The 25,148-nt window shown below is 49.5% G+C and overlaps 1 protein-coding gene across 1 annotated transcript in view; it reads left to right on the forward strand.

Annotated features, from left to right (window-relative positions):
- frem1b (Fras1 related extracellular matrix 1b) overlaps positions 1 to 25,148 on the forward strand; it is a 193,039-nt gene that overhangs the window by 26,456 nt on the left and 141,435 nt on the right. The window contains 7 exon segments of the mRNA XM_079245444.1: positions 11,131 to 11,454; positions 14,636 to 14,744; positions 14,816 to 14,947; positions 19,118 to 19,462; positions 20,550 to 20,692; positions 20,763 to 20,959; positions 21,036 to 21,126. Coding sequence (XP_079101570.1) covers positions 11,131 to 11,454; positions 14,636 to 14,744; positions 14,816 to 14,947; positions 19,118 to 19,462; positions 20,550 to 20,692; positions 20,763 to 20,959; positions 21,036 to 21,126 — 1,341 coding nt within the window.

The raw sequence follows: 25,148 nt of genomic DNA on the forward strand, positions 1-25,148 counted from the left end.
TGAGAGTCGGATGTTAGTCTGATGAGAGTTGGATGAGAGTCTGATGAGAGTCGGATGTGAATCAGATGAGAGTCGGATGTGAGTCGGATGAGAGTCGGATGTGAGTCGGATGAGAGTCAGATGAGAGTCGGATGAGAGTCTGATGAGAGTCTGATGAGAGTCGGATGAGAGTCGGATGAGAGTCAGATGAGTCGGATGAGAGTCGGATGAGAGTCAGATGAGAGTCGGATGAGAGTCGGATTTTAGTCGGATGAGAGTCGGATGAGAGTCAGATGAGAGTCGGATGAGAGTCGGATTTTAGTCGGGTGAGTGTCGGATGAGAGTTGGATGACAGTCTGATCAGAGTCGGATGAGAGTCGGATGTGAGTCGGATGAGAGTCGGATGAGAGTCGGATTTTAGTCGGGTGAGAGTCGGATGTGAGTCGAATATTAGTCGGGTGAGTGTCGGATGTGAGTCGGATGTGAATCAGATGAGAGTCGGATGTGAGTCGGATGAGAGTCGGATGTAAATCAAATTAGAGTCGGATGAGAGTCGGATGTGAATCAGATGAGAGTCGGATGTGAGTCGGATGTGAATCAGATGAGAGTCGGATGTGAATCAAATGAGAGTAGAATGTGAATCAGATGAGAGTCGGATGAGAGTCGAATGACAGTTGGATGTTAGTCGGATGAGAGTCGGATGAGAGTTTTGATGTGAGTCGGATTTGCGTCGGATGAGAGTCGGATGAAAGTCGGATGTGACTCGGATGTTAGTCTGATCAGAGTCGGATGTGAGTCGGATGAGAGTTGGATGACAGTCGGATGTTAGTCGGATGAGAGTCGGATGAGAGTTTTGATGTGAGTCGGATTTGCGTCGGATGAGAGTCGGATGAGAGTTTTGATGTGAGTCGGATTTGCGTCGGATGAGAGTCGGATGAAAGTCGGATGTGACTCGGATGTTAGTCAGATGAGAGTCAGATGTGAGTCGGATGTGAGTCAGATGAGAGTCGGATGAGAGACTGATGAGAGTCGGATGTGAGTCTGATGAGAGTCGGATGTAAGTCGGATGTGAGTCGGATGTAAATCAGATGAGAGTCAGATGTGAGTCGGATGTGAGTCGGATGAGAGTCGGATGAGAGTCGGATGAGAGTCAGATGAGAGTCGGATGAGAGTCGGATGAGAGTCGGATGAGAGTCTGAAGAGAGTTGGATGAGAGTCGGATGTGAGTCGGATGAGAGTCGGATGTGAGTCGGATGTTAGTCGGGTGAGAGTCGGAGGTGAGTCAGATGAGAGTCGGATGAGAGTCGGATTTTAGTCGGGTGAGTGTCGGATGAGAGTTGGATGACAGTCTGATCAGAGTCGGATGAGAGTCGGATGTGAGTCGGATGAGAGTCGGATGAGAGTCGGATTTTAGTCGGGTGAGAGTCGGATGTGAGTCGAATATTAGTCGGGTGAGTGTCGGATGTGAGTCGGATGTGAATCAGATGAGAGTCGGATGTGAGTCGGATGAGAGTCGGATGTAAATCAAATTAGAGTCGGATGAGAGTCGGATGTGAATCAGATGAGAGTCGGATGTGAGTCGGATGTGAATCAGATGAGAGTCGGATGTGAATCAAATGAGAGTAGAATGTGAATCAGATGAGAGTCGGATGAGAGTCGGATGACAGTCTGATCAGAGTCGGATGTGAGTCGGATGAGAGTCGGATGACAGTCGGATGTTAGTCGGATGAGAGTCGGATGAGAGTTTTGATGTGAGTCGGATTTGCGTCGGATGAGAGTCGGATGAAAGTCGGATGTGACTCGGATGTTAGTCAGATGAGAGTCAGATGTGAGTCGGATGTGAGTCAGATGAGAGTCGGATGAGAGTCTGATGAGAGTCAGATGAGAGTCTGATGAGAGTCGGATGTAAGTCGGATGAGAGTCTGAAAAGAGTTGGATGAGAGTCGGATGTGAGTCGGATGAGAGTCGGATGTGAGTCGGATGTTAGTCGGGTGAGAGTCGGATGTGAGTCGAATGTTAGTCGGGTGAGAGTCGGATTTGAGTCGGATGTGAGTCGGATGAGAGTTGGATGAGAGTCGGATGAGAGCCGGATGAGAGTCGGATGTGAGTCGGATGACAGTCTGATGAGAGTCGGATGACAGTTGGATGTGAGTCGGATGAGAGTCGGATGAGAGTCGGATGTGAGTCGGATGACAGTCGGATGTGAATCAGATGAGAGTCTGATGGGAGTCGGATGAGAGTCTGATGAGAGTCGGATGAGAGTCTGATGAGAGTCGGATGAGAGTCGGATGAGAGTCTGATGAGAGTCGGATGACAGTCTGATGGGAGTCGGATGAGAGTCTGATGAGAGTCTGATGAGAGTCGGATGAGAGTCGGATGTGAGTCGGATGTGAGTCGGATGAGAGTCTGATGAGAGTCGGATGAGAGTCGGATGTGAATCAGATGTGAGTCGGATGTGAGTCTGATGAGAGTCGGATGAGAGTCTGATGAGAGTCGGATGAGAGTCGGATGTGAATCAGATGTGAGTCGGATGTGAGTCGGATGAGAGTCAGATGAGAGTCGGATGAGAGTCTGATGAGAGTCTGATGAGAGTCGGATGAGAGTCAGATGAGTCGGATGAGAGTCGGATGAGAGTCAGATGTGAGTCTGATGAGAGTCGGATGAGAGTTGGATGACAGTCTGATCAGAGTCGGATGAGAGTCGGATGTGAGTCGGATGAGAGTCGGATGTGAGTCGAATGTTAGTCGGGTGAGAGTCGGATGTGAGTCGAATGTTAGTCGGGTGAGTGTCGGATGAGAGTCAGATGTGAATCAGATGAGAGTCGGATGAGAGTTGGATGACAGTCTGATCAGAGTCGGATGAGAGTCGGATGTGAGTCGGATGAGAGTCGGATGAGAGTCGGATGTTAGTCGGGTGAGAGTCGGATGTGAGTCGAATGTTAGTCGGGTGAGTGTCGGATGTGAGTCGGATGTGAATCAGATGAGAGTCGGATGAGAGTTGGATGAGAGTCGGATGACAGTTGGATATGAGTCGGATGAGAGTCGGATGTGAATCAGATAAGAGTCGGATGTGAGTCGGATGAGAGTCGGATGAGAGTCGGATGTGAGTCGGATGAGAGTCGGATGTGAGTCGGATGAGAGTCAGATGAGAGTCGGATGAGAGTCTGATGAGAGTCAGATGAGTCGGATGAGAGTCGGATGAGAGTCAGATGAGTCGGATGAGAGTCGGATGAGAGTCAGATGTGAGTCTGATGAGAGTCGGATGAGAGTCTGATGAGAGTCGGATGAGAGTCGGATGACAGTCTGATGAGAGTCGGATGAGAGTCGGATGACAGTCTGATCAGAGTCGGATGAGAGTCGGATGTGAGTCGGATGAGACTCGGATGAGAGTCGGATGTTAGTCGGGTGAGAGTCGGATGTGAGTCGAATGTTAGTCGGGTGAGTGTCGGATGTGAGTCGGATGTGAATCAGATGAGAGTCGGATGAGAGTTGGATGAGAGTCGGATGTGAATCAGATAAGAGTCGGATGTGAGTCGGATGAGAGTCTGATGAGAATCGGATGTGAGTCGGATGAGAGACGGATGTTAGTCGGATGTTAGTCGGGTGTGAGTCGGATGTGAGTCGGATGTGAGTCGGATGTGAGTCGGATGAGAGTCGGATGTGAGTCGAATGAGAGTCGGATGACAGTCTGATCAGAGTCGGATGTGAGTCGGATGTGAGTCGAATGAGAGTCGGATGACAGTCTGATCAGAGTCGGATGTGAGTCGGATGTGAGTCGGATGACAGTCAGATGAGAGTCTGATGAGAGTCGGATGAGAGTCGGATGACAGTCTGATCAGAGTCGGATGTGAGTCGGATGTGAGTCGAATGAGAGTCGGATGACAGTCTGATCAGAGTCGGATGTGAGTCGGATGTGAGTCGGATGACAGTCAGATGAGAGTCTGATGAGAGTCGGATGTGAGTCGGATGTGAGTCGGATGAGAGTCGGATGAGAGTCTGATGAGAGTCGGATGAGAGTCTGATGAGAGTCGGATGTGAGTCTAATGAGAGTCGGATGACAGTCTGATCAGAGTCTGATGAGAGTTGGATGACAGTCTGATCAGAGTCGGATGAGAGTCGGATGTGAGTCGGATGAGAGTCAGATGAGAGTCGGATGTTAGTCGAATGAGAGTCGGATGACAGTCTGATCAGAGTCGGATGAGAGTCGGATGAGAGTCTGATGAGAGTCGGATGAGAGTCTGATGAGAGTCGGATGTGAGTCGAATGAGTCGGATGACAGTCTGATCAGAGTCTGATGAGAGTTGGATGACAGTCTGATCAGAGTCGGATGAGAGTCGGATGTGAGTCGGATGAGAGTCTGATGAGAGTCGGATGTGAGTCGAATGAGAGTCGGATGACAGTCTGATCAGAGTCTGATGAGAGTTGGATGACAGTCTGATCAGAGTCAGATGAGAGTTGGATGTTAGTCGGGTGAGAGTCGGATGTGAGTCGAATGTTAGTCGGGTGAGTGTCGGATGTGAGTCGGATGTGAATCAGATGAGAGTCGGATGAGAGTTGGATGAGAGTCGGATGACAGTTGGATATGAGTCGGATGAGAGTCGGATGTGAGTCGGATGTGAATCAGATAAGAGTTTGATATGAGTCGGATGAGAGTCTGGTGTGAGTCGGATGTGAATCAGATAAGAGTTGGATATGAGTCGGATGAGAGTCGGATGTGAGTCGGATGTGAGTCGGATGTGAGTCGGATGTGAATCAGATAAGAGTTGGATATGAGTCGGATGAGAGTCGGATGTGAGTCGGATGTGAGTCGGATGAGAGTTTGATGTGAGTCGGATGAGAGTCGGATGTGAGTTGGATTTTAGTCAGGTGAGAGTCGGATGTTAGTCGGATGTTCGTCGGGTGTGAGTCGGATGTGAGTCGGATGTGAGTCTGATGAGAGTCGGATGAGAGACGGATGTGAGTCGGATGAGAGTCGGATGTGAGTTGGATTTTAGTCAGGTGAGAGTCGGATGTTAGTCGGATGTTAGTCGGGTGTGAGTCGGATGTGAGTCGGATGTGAGTCGGATGAGAGTTTGATGTGAGTCGAATGAGAGTCGGATGACAGTCTGATCAGAGTCGGATGTGAGTCGGATGTGAGTCGGATGACAGTCTGATGAGAGTCTGATGAGAGTCGGATGTTAGTCTGATGAGAGTCGGATGAGAGTCGGATGTGAGTCGGATGAGAGTCGGATGTGAGTCGGATGTGAATCAGATTAGAGTCGGATGTTAGTCGGATGTGAATCAGATGAGAGTCGGATGTGAGTCGGATGTGAATCAGATGAGAGTCGGATGTGAATCAGATGAGAGTCGGATGTGAATCAGATGAGAGTCGGATGTGAATCAAATGAGAGTAGGATGTGAATCAGATGAGAGTCGGATGTAAATCAAATGAGAGTCGGATGAGAGTCGGATGTGAATCAGATGAGAGTCGGATGTGAGTCGGATGTGAATCAAATGAGAGTCGGATGTGAATCAGATGAGAGTCGGATGTGAATCAGATGAGAGTCGGATGTGAATCAAATGAGAGTAGGATGTGAATCAGATGAGAGTCGGATGTAAATCAAATGAGAGTCGGATGAGAGTCGGATGTGAATCAGATGAGAGTCGGATGTGAGTCGGATGTGAGTCGGATGTGAATCAGATGAGAGTCGGATGTGAATCAAATGAGAGTAGGATGTGAATCAGATGAGAGTCGGATGACAGTCTGATCAGTCGGATATGAGTCGGATGAGAGTCGGATGACAGTCGGATGTTAGTCGGATGAGAGTCGGATGAGAGTTTTGATGTGAGTCGGATTTGCGTCGGATGAGAGTCGGATGAAAGTCGGATGTGACTCGGATGTTAGTCAGATGAGAGTCAGATGTGAGTCGGATGTGAGTCAGATGAGAGTCGGATGACAGTCTGATGAGAGTCGGATGTGAGTCGGATGTGAATAAGATGAGAGTCGGATGTGAGTCTGATGAGAGTCGGATGTAAGTCGGATGTGAGTCGGATGTGAATCAGATGAGAGTCGGATGTGAGTCGGATGTGAGTCGGATGAGAGTCGGATGAGAGTCGGATGAGAGTCGGATGAGAGTCAGATGAGAGTCTGATGAGAGTCGGATGTAAGTCGGATGAGAGTCTGAAGAGAGTTGGATGAGAGTCGGATGTGAGTCGGATGAGAGTCGGATGTGAGTCGGATGTTAGTCGGGTGAGAGTCGGATGTGAGTCGAATGTTAGTCGGGTGAGAGTCTGATGAGAGTCGGATGTGAGTCGGATGAGAGTTGGATGAGAGTTGGATGAGAGCCGGATGAGAGTCGGATGAGAGTCGGATGACAGTTGGATGTGAGTCGGATGAGAGTCGGATGTGAGTCGGATGTGAATCAGATTAGAGTCGGATGTTAGTTGGATGTGAATCAGATGAGAGTCTGATGGGAGTCGGATGAGAGTCTGATGAGAGTCGGATGTGAGTCGGATGAGAGTCAGATGAGAGTCTGATGAGAGTTGGATGTTAGTCTGATGAGAGTCGGATGAGAGTCTGATGAGAGTCAGATGACAGTCTGATGGGAGTCGGATGAGAGTCTGATGAGAGTCGGATGAGAGTCGGATGTGAGTCGGATGTGAGTCGGATGTTAGTCTGATGAGAGTTGGATGAGAGTCTGATGAGAGTCGGATGTGAATCAGATGAGAGTCGGATGTGAGTCAGATGAGAGTCAGATGAGAGTCGGATGAGAGTCTGATGAGAGTCTGATGAGAGTCGGATGAGAGTCGGATGAGAGTCAGATGAGTCGGATGAGAGTCGGATGAGAGTCAGATGAGAGTCTGATGGGAGTCGGATGAGAGTCTGATGAGAGTCGGATGTGAGTCGGATGAGAGTCAGATGAGAGTCTGATGAGAGTTGGATGTTAGTCTGATGAGAGTCGGATGAGAGTCTGATGAGAGTCAGATGACAGTCTGATGGGAGTCGGATGAGAGTCTGATGAGAGTTGGATGAGAGTCGGATGTGAGTCGGATGTGAGTCGGATGAGAGTCAGCTGAGAGTCGGATGTTAGTCTGATGAGAGTTGGATGAGAGTCTGATGAGAGTCGGATGTGAATCAGATGAGAGTCGGATGTGAGTCGGATGAGAGTCGGATGTGAGTCGGATGAGAGTCAGATGAGAGTCGGATGAGAGTCTGATGAGAGTCTGATGAGAGTCGGATGAGAGTCGGATGAGAGTCAGATGAGTCGGATGAGAGTCGGATGAGAGTCAGATGAGAGTCGGATGAGAGTCGGATTTTAGTCGGATGAGAGTCGGATGAGAGTCAGATGAGAGTCGGATGAGAGTCGGATTTTAGTCGGGTGAGTGTCGGATGAGAGTTGGATGACTGTCTGATCAGAGTCGGATGAGAGTCGGATGTGAGTCGGATGAGAGTCGGATGAGAGTCGGATTTTAGTCGGGTGAGAGTCGGATGTGAGTCGAATATTAGTCGGGTGAGTGTCGGATGTGAGTCGGATGTGAATCAGATGAGAGTCGGATGTGAGTCGGATGAGAGTCGGATGTAAATCAAATTAGAGTCGGATGAGAGTCGGATGTGAATCAGATGAGAGTCGGATGTGAGTCGGATGTGAATCAGATGAGAGTCGGATGTGAATCAAATGAGAGTAGAATGTGAATCAGATGAGAGTCGGATGAGAGTCGGATGACAGTTGGATGTTAGTCGGATGAGAGTCGGATGAGAGTTTTGATGTGAGTCGGATTTGCGTCGGATGAGAGTCGGATGAAAGTCGGATGTGACTCGGATGTTAGTCTGATCAGAGTCGGATGTGAGTCGGATGAGAGTTGGATGACAGTCGGATGTTAGTCGGATGAGAGTCGGATGAGAGTTTTGATGTGAGTCGGATTTGCGTCGGATGAGAGTCGGATGAGAGTTTTGATGTGAGTCGGATTTGCGTCGGATGAGAGTCGGATGAAAGTCGGATGTGACTCGGATGTTAGTCAGATGAGAGTCAGATGTGAGTCGGATGTGAGTCAGATGAGAGTCGGATGAGAGACTGATGAGAGTCGGATGTGAGTCTGATGAGAGTCGGATGTAAGTCGGATGTGAGTCGGATGTAAATCAGATGAGAGTCAGATGTGAGTCGGATGTGAGTCGGATGAGAGTCGGATGAGAGTCGGATGAGAGTCAGATGAGAGTCGGATGAGAGTCGGATGAGAGTCGGATGAGAGTCTGAAGAGAGTTGGATGAGAGTCGGATGTGAGTCGGATGAGAGTCGGATGTGAGTCGGATGTTAGTCGGGTGAGAGTCGGATGTGAGTCGAATGTTAGTCGGGTGAGAGTCGGATTTGAGTCGGATGTGAGTCGGATGAGAGTTGGATGAGAGTCGGATGAGAGCCGGATGAGAGTCGGATGTGATTCGGATGACAGTTGGATGTGAGTCGGATGAGAGTCGGATGTGAGTCGGATGACAGTCGGATGTGAATCAGATGAGAGTCTGATGGGAGTCGGATGAGAGTCTGATGAGAGTCGGATGAGAGTCTGATGAGAGTCGGATGAGAGTCGGATGAGAGTCTGATGAGAGTCGGATGAGAGTCGGATGTGAATCAGATGTGAGTCGGATGTGAGTCTGATGAGAGTCGGATGAGAGTCTGATGAGAGTCGGATGAGAGTCGGATGTGAATCAGATGTGAGTCGGATGTGAGTCTGATGAGAGTCTGATGAGAGTCGGATGAGAGTCAGATGAGTCGGATGAGAGTCGGATGAGAGTCAGATGTGAGTCTGATGAGAGTCGGATGAGAGTCTGATGAGAGTCTGATGAGAGTCGGATGAGAGTCTGATGAGAGTCTGATGAGAGTCGGATGAGAGTCTGATGAGAGTCGGATGAGAGTCAGACGAGTCGGATGAGAGTCGGATGAGAGTCAGATGTGAGTCTGATGAGAGTCGGATGAGAGTCTGATGAGAGTCTGATGGGAGTCGGATGAGAGTCTGATGAGAGTCTGATGAGAGTCGGATGAGAGTCGGATGTGAGTCGGATGTGAGTCGGATGAGAGTCTGATGAGAGTCGGATGAGAGTCGGATGTGAATCAGATGTGAGTCGGATGTGAGTCTGATGAGAGTCGGATGAGAGTCGGATGAGAGTCTGATGAGAGTCGGATGAGAGTCGGATGTGAATCAGATGTGAGTCGGATGTGAGTCTGATGAGAGTCTGATGAGAGTCGGATGAGAGTCAGATGAGTCGGATGAGAGTCGGATGAGAGTCGGATGTGAGTCTGATGAGAGTCGGATGAGAGTCTGATGAGAGTCTGATGAGAGTCGGATGAGAGTCAGATGAGTCGGATGAGAGTCGGATGAGAGTCAGATGTGAGTCTGATGAGAGTCGGATGAGAGTTGGATGACAGTCTGATCAGAGTCGGATGAGAGTCGGATGTGAGTCGGATGAGAGTCGGATGTGAGTCGAATGTTAGTCGGGTGAGAGTCGGATGTGAGTCGAATGTTAGTCGGGTGAGTGTCGGATGAGAGTCAGATGTGAATCAGATGAGAGTCGGATGAGAGTTGGATGACAGTCTGATCAGAGTCGGATGAGAGTCGGATGTGAGTCGGATGAGAGTCGGATGAGAGTCGGATGTTAGTCGGGTGAGAGTCGGATATGAGTCTAATGTTAGTCGGGTGAGTGTCGGATGTGAGTCGGATGTGAATCAGATGAGAGTCGGATGAGAGTTGGATGAGAGTCGGATGACAGTTGGATATGAGTCGGATGAGAGTCGGATGTGAATCAGATAAGAGTCGGATGTGAGTCGGATGAGAGTCTGATGAGAATCGGATGTGAGTCGGATGTGAGTCTGATGAGAGTCGGATGAGAGACGGTTGTGAGTCGGATGAGAGTCGGATGTGAGTTGGATTTTAGTCAGGTGAGAGTCGGATGTTAGTCGGATGTTAGTCGGGTGTGAGTCGGATGTGAGTCGGATGTGAGTCGAATGAGAGTCTGATGAGAATCGGATGTGAGTCGGATGTGAGTCTGATGAGAGTCGGATGAGAGACGGATGTGAGTCGGATGAGAGTCGGATGTGAGTTGGATTTTAGTCAGGTGAGAGTCGGATGTTAGTCGGATGTTAGTCGGGTGTGAGTCGGATGTGAGTCGAATGACAGTCTGATCAGAGTCGGATGTGAGTCGGATGACAGTCTGATGAGAGTCTGATGAGAGTCGGATGAGAGTCTGATGAGAGTCGGATGAGAGTCTGATGAGAGTCGGATGAGAGTCTGATGAGAGTCGGATGTGAGTCGGATGAGAGTCTGATGAGAGTCGGATGAGAGTCTGATGAGAGTCGGATGAGAGTCGGATGAGAGTCTGATGTGAGTCGGATGAGAGTCTGATGAGAGTCGGATGAGAGTCGGATGTGAGTCGGATGAGAGTCTGATGAGAGTCGGATGTGAGTCGGATGTGAGTCGGATGAGAGTCGGATGAGAGTCTGATGAGAGTCGGATGAGAGTCTGATGAGAGTCGGATGTGAGTCGGATGTGAGTCGGATGAGAGTCGGATGTGAGTCGGATGAGAGTCGGATGTGAGTCGGATGAGAGTGGGATGAGAGTCTGATGAGAGTCGGATGTGAGTCGGATGTGAGTCGGATGTGAGTCGGATGAGAGTGGGATGAGAGTCTGATGAGAGTCTGATGAGAGTCGGATGTGAGTCGGATGTGAGTCGGATGTGAGTCGGATGAGAGTCGGATGTGAGTCGGATGAGAGTCTGATGAGAGTCGGATGTGAGTCGGATGAGAGTCTGATGAGAGTCGGATGTGAGTCGGATGTGAGTCGGATGAGAGTCGGATGTGAGTCGGATGAGAGTCTGATGAGAGTCGGATGAGAGTCTGATGAGAGTCTGATGAGAGTCGGATGAGAGTCGGATGAGAGTCGGATGAGAGTCTGATGAGAGTCGGATGAGAGTCTGATGAGAGTCTGATGAGAGTCGGATGAGAGTCGGATGAGAGTCGGATTCGGAGGTTTTCCGGGTGGGATGTGTGTTTGTTGGCAGTCAGAAGGTGACATCAGGAAGCAGGCGGCTTGTCGTCTTTAAAAGCCTCCAAACATCTTGAAAACAAACATTTTTAACCCACGAGCAGCTGTATCTTTGTCCCACAGAACTTTGTCACTTCTCTCCCAGTCACAGGCAGTCTGGCTGCCGGTTCTGATCCAGGGGGCCGTGCAGGACCAGCCCCCCCAGGCTGGCTTCATGGCCTCCCTCATCCTGGAGGTGGACCAGTTCATCCTCACCCCACTCACCACCGCCACCCTGGACGCCAGCGATCATGAAACACCACAGGAGAGGCTGGTTTTCAACGTGACCGCGCCACCCGCAGAGGGCTACATCACCCACTTAGATGACCCCACCGAGCCGGTCCAGTCCTTCACCTGGCTGGACCTCCACCACATGAAGGTGGCCTACCAGCCCCCCAACAGCAGCCAGGCCCAGCGCAGAAACTACGAGGTACCGGAGGCATCCAACCTGACAGTTCCCAGAACACAGAGAAACCTCTGAGTAGCAGCAGAAAGGTGGAAATGTTTTTCCGTGTGATTAGAGGAGCGGGCCAGCGTGGAAACCCCCGTCAGAGTGACCAAGGAGAATCCATCATTTAGTCCCACCCTGGTAGATTTCATGTTTCAGCGACTGATCTTCTGATTTTCAGTTCATTCAGCTTCTTTGTAGTTTAGCGTGTCGACCCGCGCCTGGATAAATGTCAGGAACCGCCGTGAAACGGGCCCTGAGTCGCCGTGGCAACCCCTCCAGAGGGACGAGCCAAAAGAAAGACAGCTTCCAAGAGTTTTACGACTTTTTATAGAACATGTTGAAGCAGCTGAAACATTTTTAATTTAAGGTTTTTTTTTTGTGTTTTGAAACACTTAAAGTAACAAACATGAAGAAGAACAAAACAAACAAAAACCTGAGGTGTGAAGCTATAAACAATTATAAATTCAGAGCAAAGACTGTCCCACCACCCTGCTCCAACATCACTTTAATCTGCAGCAGTTTCTCACACGTTGTCTCTCTGCACAGCGGGAACATCAGGCACCACACTCTTCCACCCCCCACCATGCACGTCGTTTCACACTGGAGAAACTCGTGCACATTCCCACAAAGCGTGCACAGATAACCTGTTGCTTCTTGGCATTTCCAACGTTATCAACTTGATAACCTGACGGTTCAGAGAGACACTGTTGTTACAGAGCAGCGAGGGTCCCAACAAATATCATCTGCAGCCAATTAAAACGCTGCCAACATTTCGATTCCACCTTACAACACTGATACCTGCTTTACCCAATGTCTGCAAGTGCAACTATAATTACAGCATCACACGTGGGTAACAACCACAGACCGTAAATGAAAGATGGAAAGAGCCTTCGGCAGTAAAAAGTGAAGCCTACGTAGAAGTGCTTTTAACTGTAGTTCCCCCTTCATCCACTAGGGGCTGCAAAACAGAGCAAATCCCCATAGACTCCCATGTTAAAAAGACCAACTTCACAGCAGAAATAAACATGTTTACAGCTGAAATAAACATGTTTACTGCAGGAATAAACATGTTTACAGCCTGGTTCAAAAATCCATTTTAGGTTTAATAGGTCAGGTTTACCTTCATGACAACTGTGGGGGGAGTGAATTTTTTTCTAATTCGCCGTTTAAAAGTAATTTAATCTCGAAGTTCGGCATATTTAGGGGCGTGTCCTTTTAATTGACAGGTACCTGATCTCCTGCTTCAAGTCAGAAGAACATAGAACAACCGCGGTTTGTAGCCGGTTAACAACGTGACTTAGCTTTAGCCCGCTTACCTCCGTTAGCTGGTTAGCTCCTGTTATCTCCGGGTTAGCTCGGTTAGCTCTTAGCTACAGAAAGCTCGGAGTTCGGTCGATGTCAATCATCCACCATGACGCCCACAGCCCCCCTCTCAGCTCCACCTCTTTGCCCATATTTGGATTTTCCAGGTGAGACGATCTTGCCAAGATGGTGATGGTAGGAACCGCCCACCGAGCTTCAGTTCAGCTCTTCAGAAACCTACGGGTGACGTCACGGAGGCTCCGCCCATCTCTATATATACACTCTATGGTTCCAACAACGATCCTTCCGCTCCTGTCGTCCCCGTCCTGATGGCTTCATACTGTCCTTACGGTGTCAACCTAATGATTTCTGCTCTCTCCCGTTGAAACAAACTCGCCCGGTGTTCCCGCGCCGTGCTCCACATCTTCGCTGTCTTCTGCATTTTCAGTGTTATCTCGCACAAACCCCCTCCAAAGCATCGTCAGGTGTGCCAGCGTGCACTTCACCTAGTGCTTCCGTGACCGGGTAGAATGACTGGCGCTGTGCTGAGTGCTCCGTTCCCTGGAAAATGATAAGCTTCACTCCCAACCTTCTATCCCTGAAGCTCGTGGTCACTTCCAGTCAGAAGTCCAGGGGACAGAGCTTTTCCAGTTGCCGGCCCAGAACTGTGGAATGAGCTCCCCTCCACGTTAGACAAGCTTCCTCACTGTCCACTTTTAAAAATTACCTTGAAACCCCATTTTTATTCTAGGCCATTAGCCCAGTGTGAGACTGTTTCTGGTCAGAGTTATAGCTTGGTTTTAATTATTGGTTTTATTTACTTCTTATTCATTTTGTTTTATTGTTTTAATTCCTTATCCCTTGCATGACCTGTTTTTTATTGTGTTATTTATTTGCCTTTTCACTGTTTTACTCTGTTGTTATTTTGGCTGATTGTGTCCAGCACTCTGTGTCAACCCTGGTTGTTTTAAAAGGCTTTATGAATAAAGTTGAGTTGAGTCGGTCCCAAACCATCTGACAGTATCTTCTGCAGTCTGAAGAAGCACACCTGGTCTCTTTTAGTCTGAATCCTTTCAACGAGCCCTGCTTTCCTGGTTGTCAGTTTGGTCCAGAGCTGCTGAACTAATTCTGTTAGCTCGTCACTGTCTGTAGCAAGATTAACCGTATTTTTTGGGCCACAAGGCACACTGCATTATAAGGTGCTCCTCAACTACGAAATCTATTTTTGTCTTCGGGTCATACATGAGGCGTACAGTGTTATTGGGCACATGCTAAAAACAGTAAAACAAAGTAACGAAAGCAAAACAGAGAGTTTGGTTTAACTTTATTCAACAATACTGGTACTTATTTCAAAATACACACTTATTTTATCAGTCTGTTGTTATTACTAGCAGTTAACTTGTATTGCTAGCAGTTTGCCTGGTTAGGGCGCAGTCAGCATATATTACTAGCAGTTAACCTGTATTACAAGCAGTTACCCTATCATACTAGCAGTTAGCTTGAATTGCTAGCAATTAGCCAACATTGATAGCAGTTAGCTCGTATTGCTAGCAGTTAACATGCATTGCTAGCAGTTAGCTCATATTGCTAGCAGTTAGGATGCATTGCTAGCAGTTAGCCTGGTCAGGGTATAATTAGCATGTTTTGCTAGCAGCTAGCTGGCTCTGGGAGTCGAACGATGATCTGACGTCAGGTGTGACGTCAGTCCCAGCTCTCTGAACTTTTAAACTGACTGAAATGCAGGATGGAAGAAGCTTTTTAAATCTTTTATATTCAGACTTTAAACGGGTCGTCAGCCCTGAGGAATCATGGGAACCTGGAAACTGCCATCTAGTCGCCCTTCTGTTTCTCCTTTCAGGTGGAGTTCCAGGTAATAGATGGCTCCTTCAGGACCAGCCCCCTCATCACGGTCCACATCTCCATCAGGGTGTCGGACACTAACGCACCCCGAGTGTCCTGGAACATGGGTATGTTTGTTTTCAGCTGAGCAACGTGTCTTCGTGTTTTCTGAGATGTCTCAACATCTCCGGTGTCTCAGGTCTGGACCTGCTGGAGGGTCAGTCCCGACCAATCAGGTGGCAGGAGCTTCAGATAGTAGACAACGACAACATCAACGGCGTTTACCTGGTAGCTGTGGACGGACCCCTCCACGGCCGGCTCAGTGTGAGAGGTGAGGGGGCGGGGGGGTAATTAGGGTTTTATATCATTAACCAGACAAGCAGTGGATGTGATGGACTTAAATCTGTTCACCTTCCTCACCCTCCTTGTCCCTTTTCATCTTCCTCACCCTCCTTGTCCCTTTTCATCTTCCTCACCCTCCTTGTCCCTTTTCATCTTCCTCATCCTCCTTGTCCCCTTTCACCTTCCTCGTCCTTGCTCCTTTCATTCTGCTCCGGCACTCAGAATTCCCAGAATTCCCAGAAACTGTCTTCTGGTCTTCTCCGTCCTCTGTCCTCTAAGTGTAGCCCAGCCGTGAGGAATGGTGGCGTTGCCGGGTAAACATATGTCCCATGTCCCTGCATGTGTTTCCTAATCAGGTGTAAAATGGGCCGGCGCCGCTTTGCCAGGGGCCGTCTCCTCCTGCTCCGTCCACGTCTGTCCCTTTCAGCCCGGCCAATCGTCTCTTTGTCTGGACGGCAGCAGATTGGAGCCACTTCTGCCTTTTCATGCCGCCGTGCACAGAGAGCAGATGCCCCGTCCCCTAACAGGTTTCCATGCGACCAGCCGAGGGGGGGCGACCAGCTGAGGGGGGGCACCCTGCGGGACAGGGTGAGGGGGGGTGAACTCTTCACGGCTGCTTCTTCTCAGCTGATTCGCTGCCTCCTCGTGCTGATGCTGGTTTAACTGGGATGTTTTACAGACTCCTGACAGTGTCCGGACACGTTGATCCAGAACCAGACCGAGTTGCAGACAGGTCCGGGTTCTGAGGAAAGCACATAAAACGTCTCTGGAACGCTGACGGAGTTTAGATGCTGTAAAAAGCGGAGAAGTTTTCCTGTGTGGATGGAAAATCCGCCGCTTGCTGAAACTTTTGTCCCACTCGGCAGTTTTCCTCGTCTTCCTCCTCTTCCTCCTCTTCCCCGTCTTGCTGCACCTGCTCCAGCATCGTCTCCTCTCCTCGCTGATCAAGTTTGGCTAAGTGATAAAGATCGCGGATGCTGCGTCTCCGAGGGGACGCTGACCCTCAGTGCGGCAACTTGGGGACAGTCACTGCAGGCTCCATCCAATGCCTTCAGCCAAATGGATGGCTGCCTGCATCCCCCCTCCGCACACACCAACACACACACTAACACACACTCCATGCGTCTTGTTTCTGTCTTAATGGGCCGGTTGCCCAACGCCACCTTTGGGCCCAATTACCAAGTTGTTTCCATCACTTGGACCGGGAGCCGGTTCCCCTCGGTAAAGTTGTTAATGAGGTTCGGGCTTGCCGCCGCTCGTCTCTCAATCTGTCTGCTGACCTTGCCCTTCTGTCTCGCTGGCACTCGCAGGGAGACAGGAAGTCCCCCGTCCTGGCAACCGGGCGGCCGCTGGGAAGGACGCCACAGCGCCGGCCCAGCCAGCGCCGCGCTCTGCCTCCAGGCACCGATGCAAACCTGTTATTTCCGACGGCAGGAAAGGCGGCACACGCAGCGGTAATTGAATCAAAGTGCGACGCTTCGGCTGGAAAGCGTCCACCACCGTCCTGCCGACGCCAGAGCAGATGGACACGGTTCCTTCATGTGGGACGTCCAAGTTTGTCATGTTCGGGCCAACAGGACACACCTGTTCTGAGAACACGGATTAAACATGTTACTGTAACACGCATCGAGGCCCAGATCCACTGCACCATGCAGGATTTATTATTTAATGCGTACTAATGGACATTTAAAACTGTAAATATAGCAGAATGTCATGGCTAATTTCCACCTGTAGTAAACTTAAAACAGTATAAAATGTAGGACAACCGTCGTCCATACAGCTGAAGACTTACGGACGTGGGTAAACCTGATGAAACATGTCTGGTTGCTCTTCAGACAACGCTCAAGGTTTATTTTTAATTATCAGCTGGGATGCTGTCCCAAATCTCAGTTCCTTTCACCTAAAGATGCATTACATAACTTTCTGAGCTCAAAGCTCCGCATTCCCAACTGCTTTGGTGGCACAGCGACGTATATCATTACTGTGCATTACTGGATCGTTCCCAGGCCGAGAAACCAGCCAGACGTTTTCATCCCGGACGCTGCAGCAGCGTGTCGCTCCACACGCTAAAAAACAGACATAAAGTCACTGTTTTCGACATGCAGCGTCGCTGCAAACAAACGTAAGAAGGTTAAACAAGAGAGAGTGTCAAAACGAGTCATTTTGCAGGCTGGAGGAAGCTCACAGGTCAGGCAGGAGGCAAGATGGGCGCCGATAGCGGGCACGTGACGGGGAAAACGCAGTTCTGGCGTGTGTTTATAAAGCACCAGTTGACTGAAAGCTGGGTGTCTATTGCAAGGCTCACTGACTCCAGTCCTGGAGAGCTGCCGTCCTGAGAGTTTCAGCTGAAGTGATTCAGCTGATCATAAAATTCTGTATTAAATGAGGGCCTTTGATGAATATGAAAAATTTTATACTTCATTTCCTTAGAAAGCTCCTTTATTTGAGTGTTTACACAGTTAGAAGGTAGTTTGACCGGGCTAACACGGACTTGTTCCCCTGTGTGGCCTTGCAGAAAAGTTAAGCCTGTAGCTGCGTTTCCAATTCTTTTTTTGCAAAATAAAAGTGATATTTGTAAACTTTGACAGACAACAACTGTGATTTGAAGGTGTTTCCATTGAATAGGGTTTAGCACATAAGCCTCAGTTTCGTCTAGCTCACAAGATTTTTCGAGAATTGCGGCTTATGCACGGTAGCGACGTAGCATTATTTTGGGGTTTTCTACTTGCTACAGCTTTTCAAAGTTTTCTCCCTCATTTTCATTTCTAAAACTCTGAAATTTACTGTTGTTTGTTCCACAACGTGTCATCTTTGCCAGAAATGAACTGGTCACAACCTCCCACGACACGTAGATGCAAAAAAAAAGCTTCTATCACACTTTTGTAATATATTTGTTGATCAAAATGTCTGGAAAAACCACCTCATGAGGGCATAAAAACTTTTTATGAAGAGACTTTTTAGCAATATTTGAAACTTTTTTTACATGAAAGTGTTTCCATTAGCATTTTCTTTTATTACATATTTTGTTTTTGCGGAGTTCTCAATAAAATGGAAATGCAGCTAGTGTTTAAATTCTTCTGAGCTGGTAATTTTCCTTTGATTGTTGATGGAATTTAATACGGATAAAACTCACCTAATGTTTGAGGAGGCCAAGTTAGCAGTAGAAAAAGCACAGCTAGCAGTGGAAGAGATTCAGCTAGCAGTAGAGGAGACCAAGCTAGCAGTGAAGGAGGTTCACTTAGCAGTAGAAAAAACACAGCTAGCAGTGAAGGATGTTCAGCTAGCAGTAGAGGAGACCAAGCTAGCAGTGAAGGAGGTTCACTTAGCAGTAGAAAAAGCACAGCTAGCAGTGGAAGAGATTCAGCTAGCAGTAGAGGAGACCAAGCTAGCAGTGAAGGAGGTTCAGCTAGCAGTAGAAAAAACACAGCTAGCAGTGAAGGATGTTCAGCTAGCAGTAGAGGAGACCAAGCTAGCAGTAGAAAAAGCACAGCTAGCAGTGAAGGAGGTTCAGCAAGCAGTAGAAAAAGCACAGCTACCTGTTAAGGATGTTCAGCTAGCAGTAGAGGAGACCAAGCTAGCAGTAGAAAAAGCACAGCTAGCTGTGGAGGAGGTTCAGCTAGCAGGTCATCCAGCCAGATGACAGTGCAGTAGAGTATCCTTCCAGATTCAGAAGGTGGATCACCAACACAAGATGGTGGTGGCCAACCAATCAGAGATAGTGATCATGGATCAGCAGCAGAGGAAGGCTGTGGTAATCAATATATCCAACCCCAACGATAGAAATATTAGGAAAAATGAGCATGAGAAACTGGAGAAGTACCAAGGCCTCGACTAAGACTTGGAGAAGGCCTGGAAGGTGAAAGCAACTTCACTGACCCAAAGCAACGTTGGAAAGACCAGGAGAGACACTTATGACATCATCCAGAAAAGCATGACTGAAGCATCCTACTGATGATGATGATGATGATGAAGGGAAATAGTGAATGGAACAGGTTGTACAGGATGAGCCTTGAACCAGCAACCTCTCATACTGAGGAATCTCTGGTTCAGTGTTCATTACTGCCGATGAACGAGACGTCTGTGAAAGAAGCATACGGATGACGTGAAACTGCTGTCTGAAAGTCAGTCGGCCATGTTTTTTTCTCTCTGCTGCTTCCAGGTGAGAATGCCTTCATGTTCCGCGTGCAGGACCTGAAGGAAGGCACGGTGGTCTACCACCACTCTGACAGTGACTCCACCCGTGACCACATTGTCTTCCGGATCAGTGACGGCCGTCACAGCATCCGACACAAGTTTCCCATCAACATCCTCCCAAAGGACGACTCTCCACCCTTCCTCATCAACAACGTGGCGGTGGAGGTGCAGGAGGGCGGGGCTGTGCAGCTCCAGGAGTACATGCTGCTGGCCTCAGACCTGGACTCCAGCGATGACCACATCCTGTACAGGGTTGTCTCCGGCCCCCGAGCAGGGAAACTGGTGAGGAAGAGCTCCACCCTGGAGACAGGTGAGGCAGGAACTGGTTCTGGTCAGAACATCTATTCTATTCTATTCTATTCTATTCTATTCTATTCTATTCTATTCTATTGTCATGTAACAGATGCTTTTATCCAAAGCGGCTTACATGTGAGAGTGAGAACAACACAAGCACAAAATTAAACAGTAGAGGATGCCATAGGAAGGTGGACTGCTGGAGTCCATTTGGACGCCGGTGAGGGTTAGTGTCATGCTACAGCCCCCTGTTTGGGCTGGATGAAAACCAGACGCGCTGCTGGTTCTGGATCATCTGCAGAAGTTTAACCAGCATACAGGCAGACCTGCCAGTAGGGAACTGCAGTAATCAATGTGTGAGATGACCAGAGCCTGAACCAGAAGCTGAGTCGTGTGTTCTGTCAGGTACGTCTGATTCTCTTGATGTTGTAGAGAGCATGTCGTCAGGTACGGGCAACCGAGGCAACATGGACCTTAAAGGTCAGCTGGTCATCCACCGTGACACCCAGATTCCAGGCAGCAGACGTAGGAACAAGTGTAACAGAGTGGAGCTTCACACGTATCTGTGGAGGTAAGGAAGGATCGGCTGGACAGACAATGAGCTCTGTCTTGGACAGACTGAGCTGAAGATGGCGATCCTTCATCCATGCAGAGATATCAGCAAGGCAAGCTGATATTCTCAGTGAAACGTTGTGTCGTCTGGTGGGAAGGAAAGGAAAAGCTGAGTGTCATCTGCATAGCAGTGGTAGAAGAAGCCATGAGAACTTCTAACTGCACCGAGTGAGGAGGTGTATGGTGGAAAGAGAAGAGGGCCGAGCACCGATCCCTGAGGCTCCCCTGTTTTCATGTGATCTGGACACTTCTCCTCACCAGGATACTCTGAAGGATTTTCTCTCCCAGTTTACTGAGAAATCACTTCAGATCCCAACATTTACTGCAACATTTACATAAAGCTTTATAGCAGACTTCTTCATAGACGATCAGGACCCCGGAAAGACCTGGTGGATCAGATAAGCAGTGAAAGCTGTAGAAATGGTTTAAAGATCCACTTTGCATTTTGGAAAACAGCAAAGCATGAGAGTGTTTTTGTGTTGTTTCTCCAGCAGTACCAGTGGACCACTTTCTACAGAGAGACCTGCTCCAGGGTCAGATTTACTACCAGCACTCCGGAGACGAGGTGTTTGAGGACGCCTTCCACTTCACGTTGTCCGACAGCCACCAGCCACCCAATCTCTCCCAGACATACGTGAGTCAGACAAAGCCAGATCCGGCCTGAAGACGTGCACCTGTTTGAGACCTGTCCTCTCTGTCTGCAGATGGTGGTGGTCCAGGTCTTCCCGGTGAAGGACCAGCTGCCAGTGGAGGTGTCTGGTAGCGTTCGCTCTCTAACTGTGAAGGAGACAGACGTGGTTTACATCACCCAGACTCACCTCCACTTCACCGACAAGGAGAAGCCAGATTCAGACCTGACCTATGTCATAACACAGTCCTGCTTCAGCCCCCTGCATCCTGGGTGAGGAACCAGACCCAGACTAGCTCCATGTGGTGCATGGTGATCCTGAATTCAGACCATTTTCTTCACCTTTCAGGCTGATGGACGCAGGACGTCTGTTCTACACTGACGGCAACAGCGCCTTGAAGAAAGACCACATGCTGCCGGTACTCAAGTCCTTCACCCAGGTCTGCATCACGCACACGTAGCCAAAGCATTTCCTGCTCCTGCAGCTGAACGACGGTTCCAACCCTGTTGGATCAGTTTGGATCCCATCACCGTCCCAGTCAGCTGCTGATCAGCTGTTAGAGATGATCTTTTATTCAAATTAAACCACAGAGAGAAATAACGAGGACAAGTTTAACAGAAAGGAAAGAGGTTCATTCCTAGCATGAACTAGCAAAGGATTTACATATGTAACCGATTAGAATTGTTGTTAACTAGCTGTAAGCAATATGCATTAACTAGTCAGCAGCATCGGTTGGCGTTCTCGGTTTAACTGCAGCGGCTGGTTTGCTGAACAGGATCCAGCAGCACGTCTCCCGTCGGTAATCCAGTGCAGGCTGGAGGAACAGCTGGTGGAGGCAGTGAGAAGACTCTTTATAATAAAGACATGGACACGTGGCGTGCACGAAGCTTCTCGTGGGGGATGTTACAAGCTTCACTCCAGAACCACGCAGAACCAGACGAGAAGTCGAGACTCTGTGGTTCGTTTTTTAAAATGATTACATCCGTAAATATGCATAAATATAGACTTCAAGTTCTCAGCAAAATATTTCAAGCTGGTTCTGGATCAGGACAGCTGATCCAGAACCAGATCTGGGTCCGCTCCAGAACCAGGACACCTCCAGGATCAGGAGGACTACATTTCTTCTGAGCAGAACCTGTGAAGAACTGAGCCGATGTGTTAGGGTGTGTTTACACTGCTGATGTTTGGTCCTCTTTAACCCGATCCTGGTCCTCTTTAACACGATCCCGGTCCTCTTTAACCCGATCCCAGTCCTCTTTAACCCGATCCCGGTCCTCTTTAACCCGATCCCGGTCCTCTTTAACCCGATCCCAGTCCTCTTTAACCCGATCCCGGTCCTCTTTAACCCGATCCCGGTCCTCTTTAACCCGATCCCGGTCCTCTTTAACCCGATCCTGGACCTCTTTAACCCGATCCTGGTCCTCTTTAACCCGATCCCGGTCCTCTTTAACACGATCCCGGTCCTCTTTAACCCGATCCCGGTCCTCTTTAACCCGATCCCGGTCCTCTTTAACCCGATCCCGGTCCTCTTTAACCCGATCCCGGTCCTCTTTAACCCGATCCCGGTCCTCTTTAACCCGATCCTGGTCCTCTTTAACCCGATCCTGCTTTAACTCGATCCTGGTCCTCTTTAACCCGATCCCGGTCCTCTTTAAACTGATCCTGGTCCTCTTTAACCCGATCCTGGTCCTCTTTAACCCGATCCCGGTCCTCTTTAACCTGATCCTGGTCCTCTTTAACCCGATCCCGGTCCTCTTTAAACCGATCCCGGTCCTCTTTAACCCGATCCCGGTCCTCTTTAACCCGATCCCGGTCCTCTTTAACTCGATCCCGGTCCTCTTTAACCCGATCCCGGTCCTCTTTAACCCGATCCCGGTCCTCTTTAACCCGATCCCGGTCCTCTTTAACCCGATCCTGGTCCTCTTTAACCCGATCCCGGTCCTCTTTAACTCGATCCTGCTTTAACTCGATCCTGGTCCTCTTTAACCCGATCCTGGTCCTCTTTAACCCGATCCTGGTCCTCTTTAACCCGATCCCGGTCCTCTTTAACCTGATCCTGGTCCTCTTTAACCCGATCCCGGTCCTCTTTAAACCGATCCCGGTCCTCTTTAACCCGATCCCGGTCCTCTTTAACCCGATCCCGGTCCTCTTTAACTCGATCCCGGTCCTCTTTAACCCGATCCCGGTCCTCTTTAACCCGATCCTGCTTTAACTCGATCCTGGTCCTCTTTAACCCGATCCCGGTCCTCTTTAACCCGATCCTGCTTTAACTCGATCCTGGTCCTCTTTAACCCGATCCCGGTCCTCTTTAACCTGATCCTGGTCCTCTTTAACCCGATCCTGGTCCTCTTTAACCCGATCCTGGTCCTCTTTAACACGATCCCGGTCCTCTTTAACCCGATCCCAGTCCTCTTTAACCCGATCCCGGTCCTCTTTAACCCGATCCCGGTCCTCTTTAACCCGATCCCGGTCCTCTTTAACCCGATCCTGGACCTCTTTAACTCGATCCTGGTCCTCTTTAACCCGATCCCGGTCCTCTTTAACCTGATCCTGGTCCTCTTTAACCCGATCCTGGTCCTCTTTAACCCGATCCTGGTCCTCTTTAACACGATCCCGGTCCTCTTTAACCCGATCCCAGTCCTCTTTAACCCGATCCCGGTCCTCTTTAACCCGATCCCGGTCCTCTTTAACCCGATCCCGGTCCTCTTTAACCCGATCCCGGTCCTCTTTAACCCGATCCCGGTCCTCTTTAACCCGATCCCGGTCCTCTTTAACCCGATCCTGGTCCTCTTTAACCCGATCCCGGTCCTCTTTAACCCGATCCCGGTCCTCTTTAACCCGATCCTGGTCCTCTTTAACCCGATCCCGGTCCTCTTTAACTCGATCCCGGTCCTCTTTAACCCGATCCCGGTCCTCTTTAACCCGATCCTGGTCCTCTTTAACCCGATCCTGCTTTAACTCGATCCTGGTCCTCTTTAACCCGATCCTGCTTTAACTCGATCCTGGTCCTCTTTAACCCGATCCCGGTCCTCTTTAACCTGATCCTGGTCCTCTTTAACCCGATCCTGGTCCTCTTTAACCCGATCCCGGTCCTCTTTAACCCGATCCTGGTCCTCTTTAACCCGATCCCGGTCCTCTTTAAACCGATCCCGGTCCTCTTTAACCCGATCCCGGTCCTCTTTAACCCGATCCCGGTCCTCTTTAACTCGATCCCGGTCCTCTTTAACCCGATCCCGGTCCTCTTTAACCCGATCCTGGTCCTCTTTAACCCGATCCCGGTCCTCTTTAACCCGATCCCGGTCCTCTTTAACCCGATCCTGGTCCTCTTTAACCCGATCCCGGTCCTCTTTAACCCGATCCTGCTTTAACTCGATCCTGGTCCTCTTTAACCCGATCCCGGTCCTCTTTAACCCGATCCTGCTTTAACTCGATCCCGGTCCTCTTTAACCCGATCCTGCTTTAACTCGATCCTGGTCCTCTTTAACCCGATCCCGGTCCTCTTTAACCCGATCCTGCTTTAACTCGATCCTGGTCCTCTTTAACCCGATCCCGGTCCTCTTTAACCTGATCCTGGTCCTCTTTAACCCGATCCTGGTCCTCTTTAACCTGATCCTGGTCCTCTTTAACCCGATCCCGGTCCTCTTTAACCTGATCCTGGTCCTCTTTAACCCGATCCCGGTCCTCTTTAAACCGATCCCGGTCCTCTTTAACCCGATCCCGGTCCTCTTTAACTCGATCCTGCTTTAACTCGATCCCGGTCCTCTTTAACCCGATCCCGGTCCTCTTTAACCCGATCCCGGTCCTCTTTAACTCGATCCTGCTTTAACCCGATCCCGGTCCTCTTTAACCCGATCCCGGTCCTCTTTAACCCGATCCTGCTTTAACTCGATCCCGGTCCTCGTTAACCCGATCCCGGTCCTCTTTAACCCGATCCCGGTCCTCTTTAACCCGATCCTGGTCCTCTTTAACTCGATCCTGCTTTAACTCGATCCCGGTCCTCTTTAACCCGATCCTGCTTTAACTCGATCCTGGTCCTCTTTAACCCGACCCCGGTCCTCTTTAACCTGATCCTGGTCCTCTTTAACCCGATCCCGTTCCTCTTTAACCCGATCCCGGTCCTCTTTAACTCGATCCTGGTCCTCTTTAACTCGATCCTGGTCCTCTTTAACTCAATCCTGGTCCGCTTTAACCCGATCCTGGTCCTCTTTAACTCGATCCTGGTCCTCTTTAACTCGATCCCGGTCCTCTTTAACCCGATCCCGGTCCTCTTTAACCCGATCCTGGTCCTCTTTAACCTGATCCTGGTCCTCTTTAACTCGATCCTGGTCCTCTTTAACTCGATCCTGGTCCGCTTTAACCCGATCCTGGTCCTCTTTAACCCGATCCCGGTCCTCTTTAACTCGATCCCAGTCCTCTTTAACCCGATCCTGGTCCTCTTTAACTCGATCCTGGTCCTCTTTA

Source organism: Telmatherina bonti, assembly GCF_933228915.1.
Source record: "Telmatherina bonti genome assembly, chromosome: 8".
Lineage (NCBI taxonomy): Eukaryota > Metazoa > Chordata > Actinopteri > Atheriniformes > Telmatherinidae > Telmatherina > Telmatherina bonti.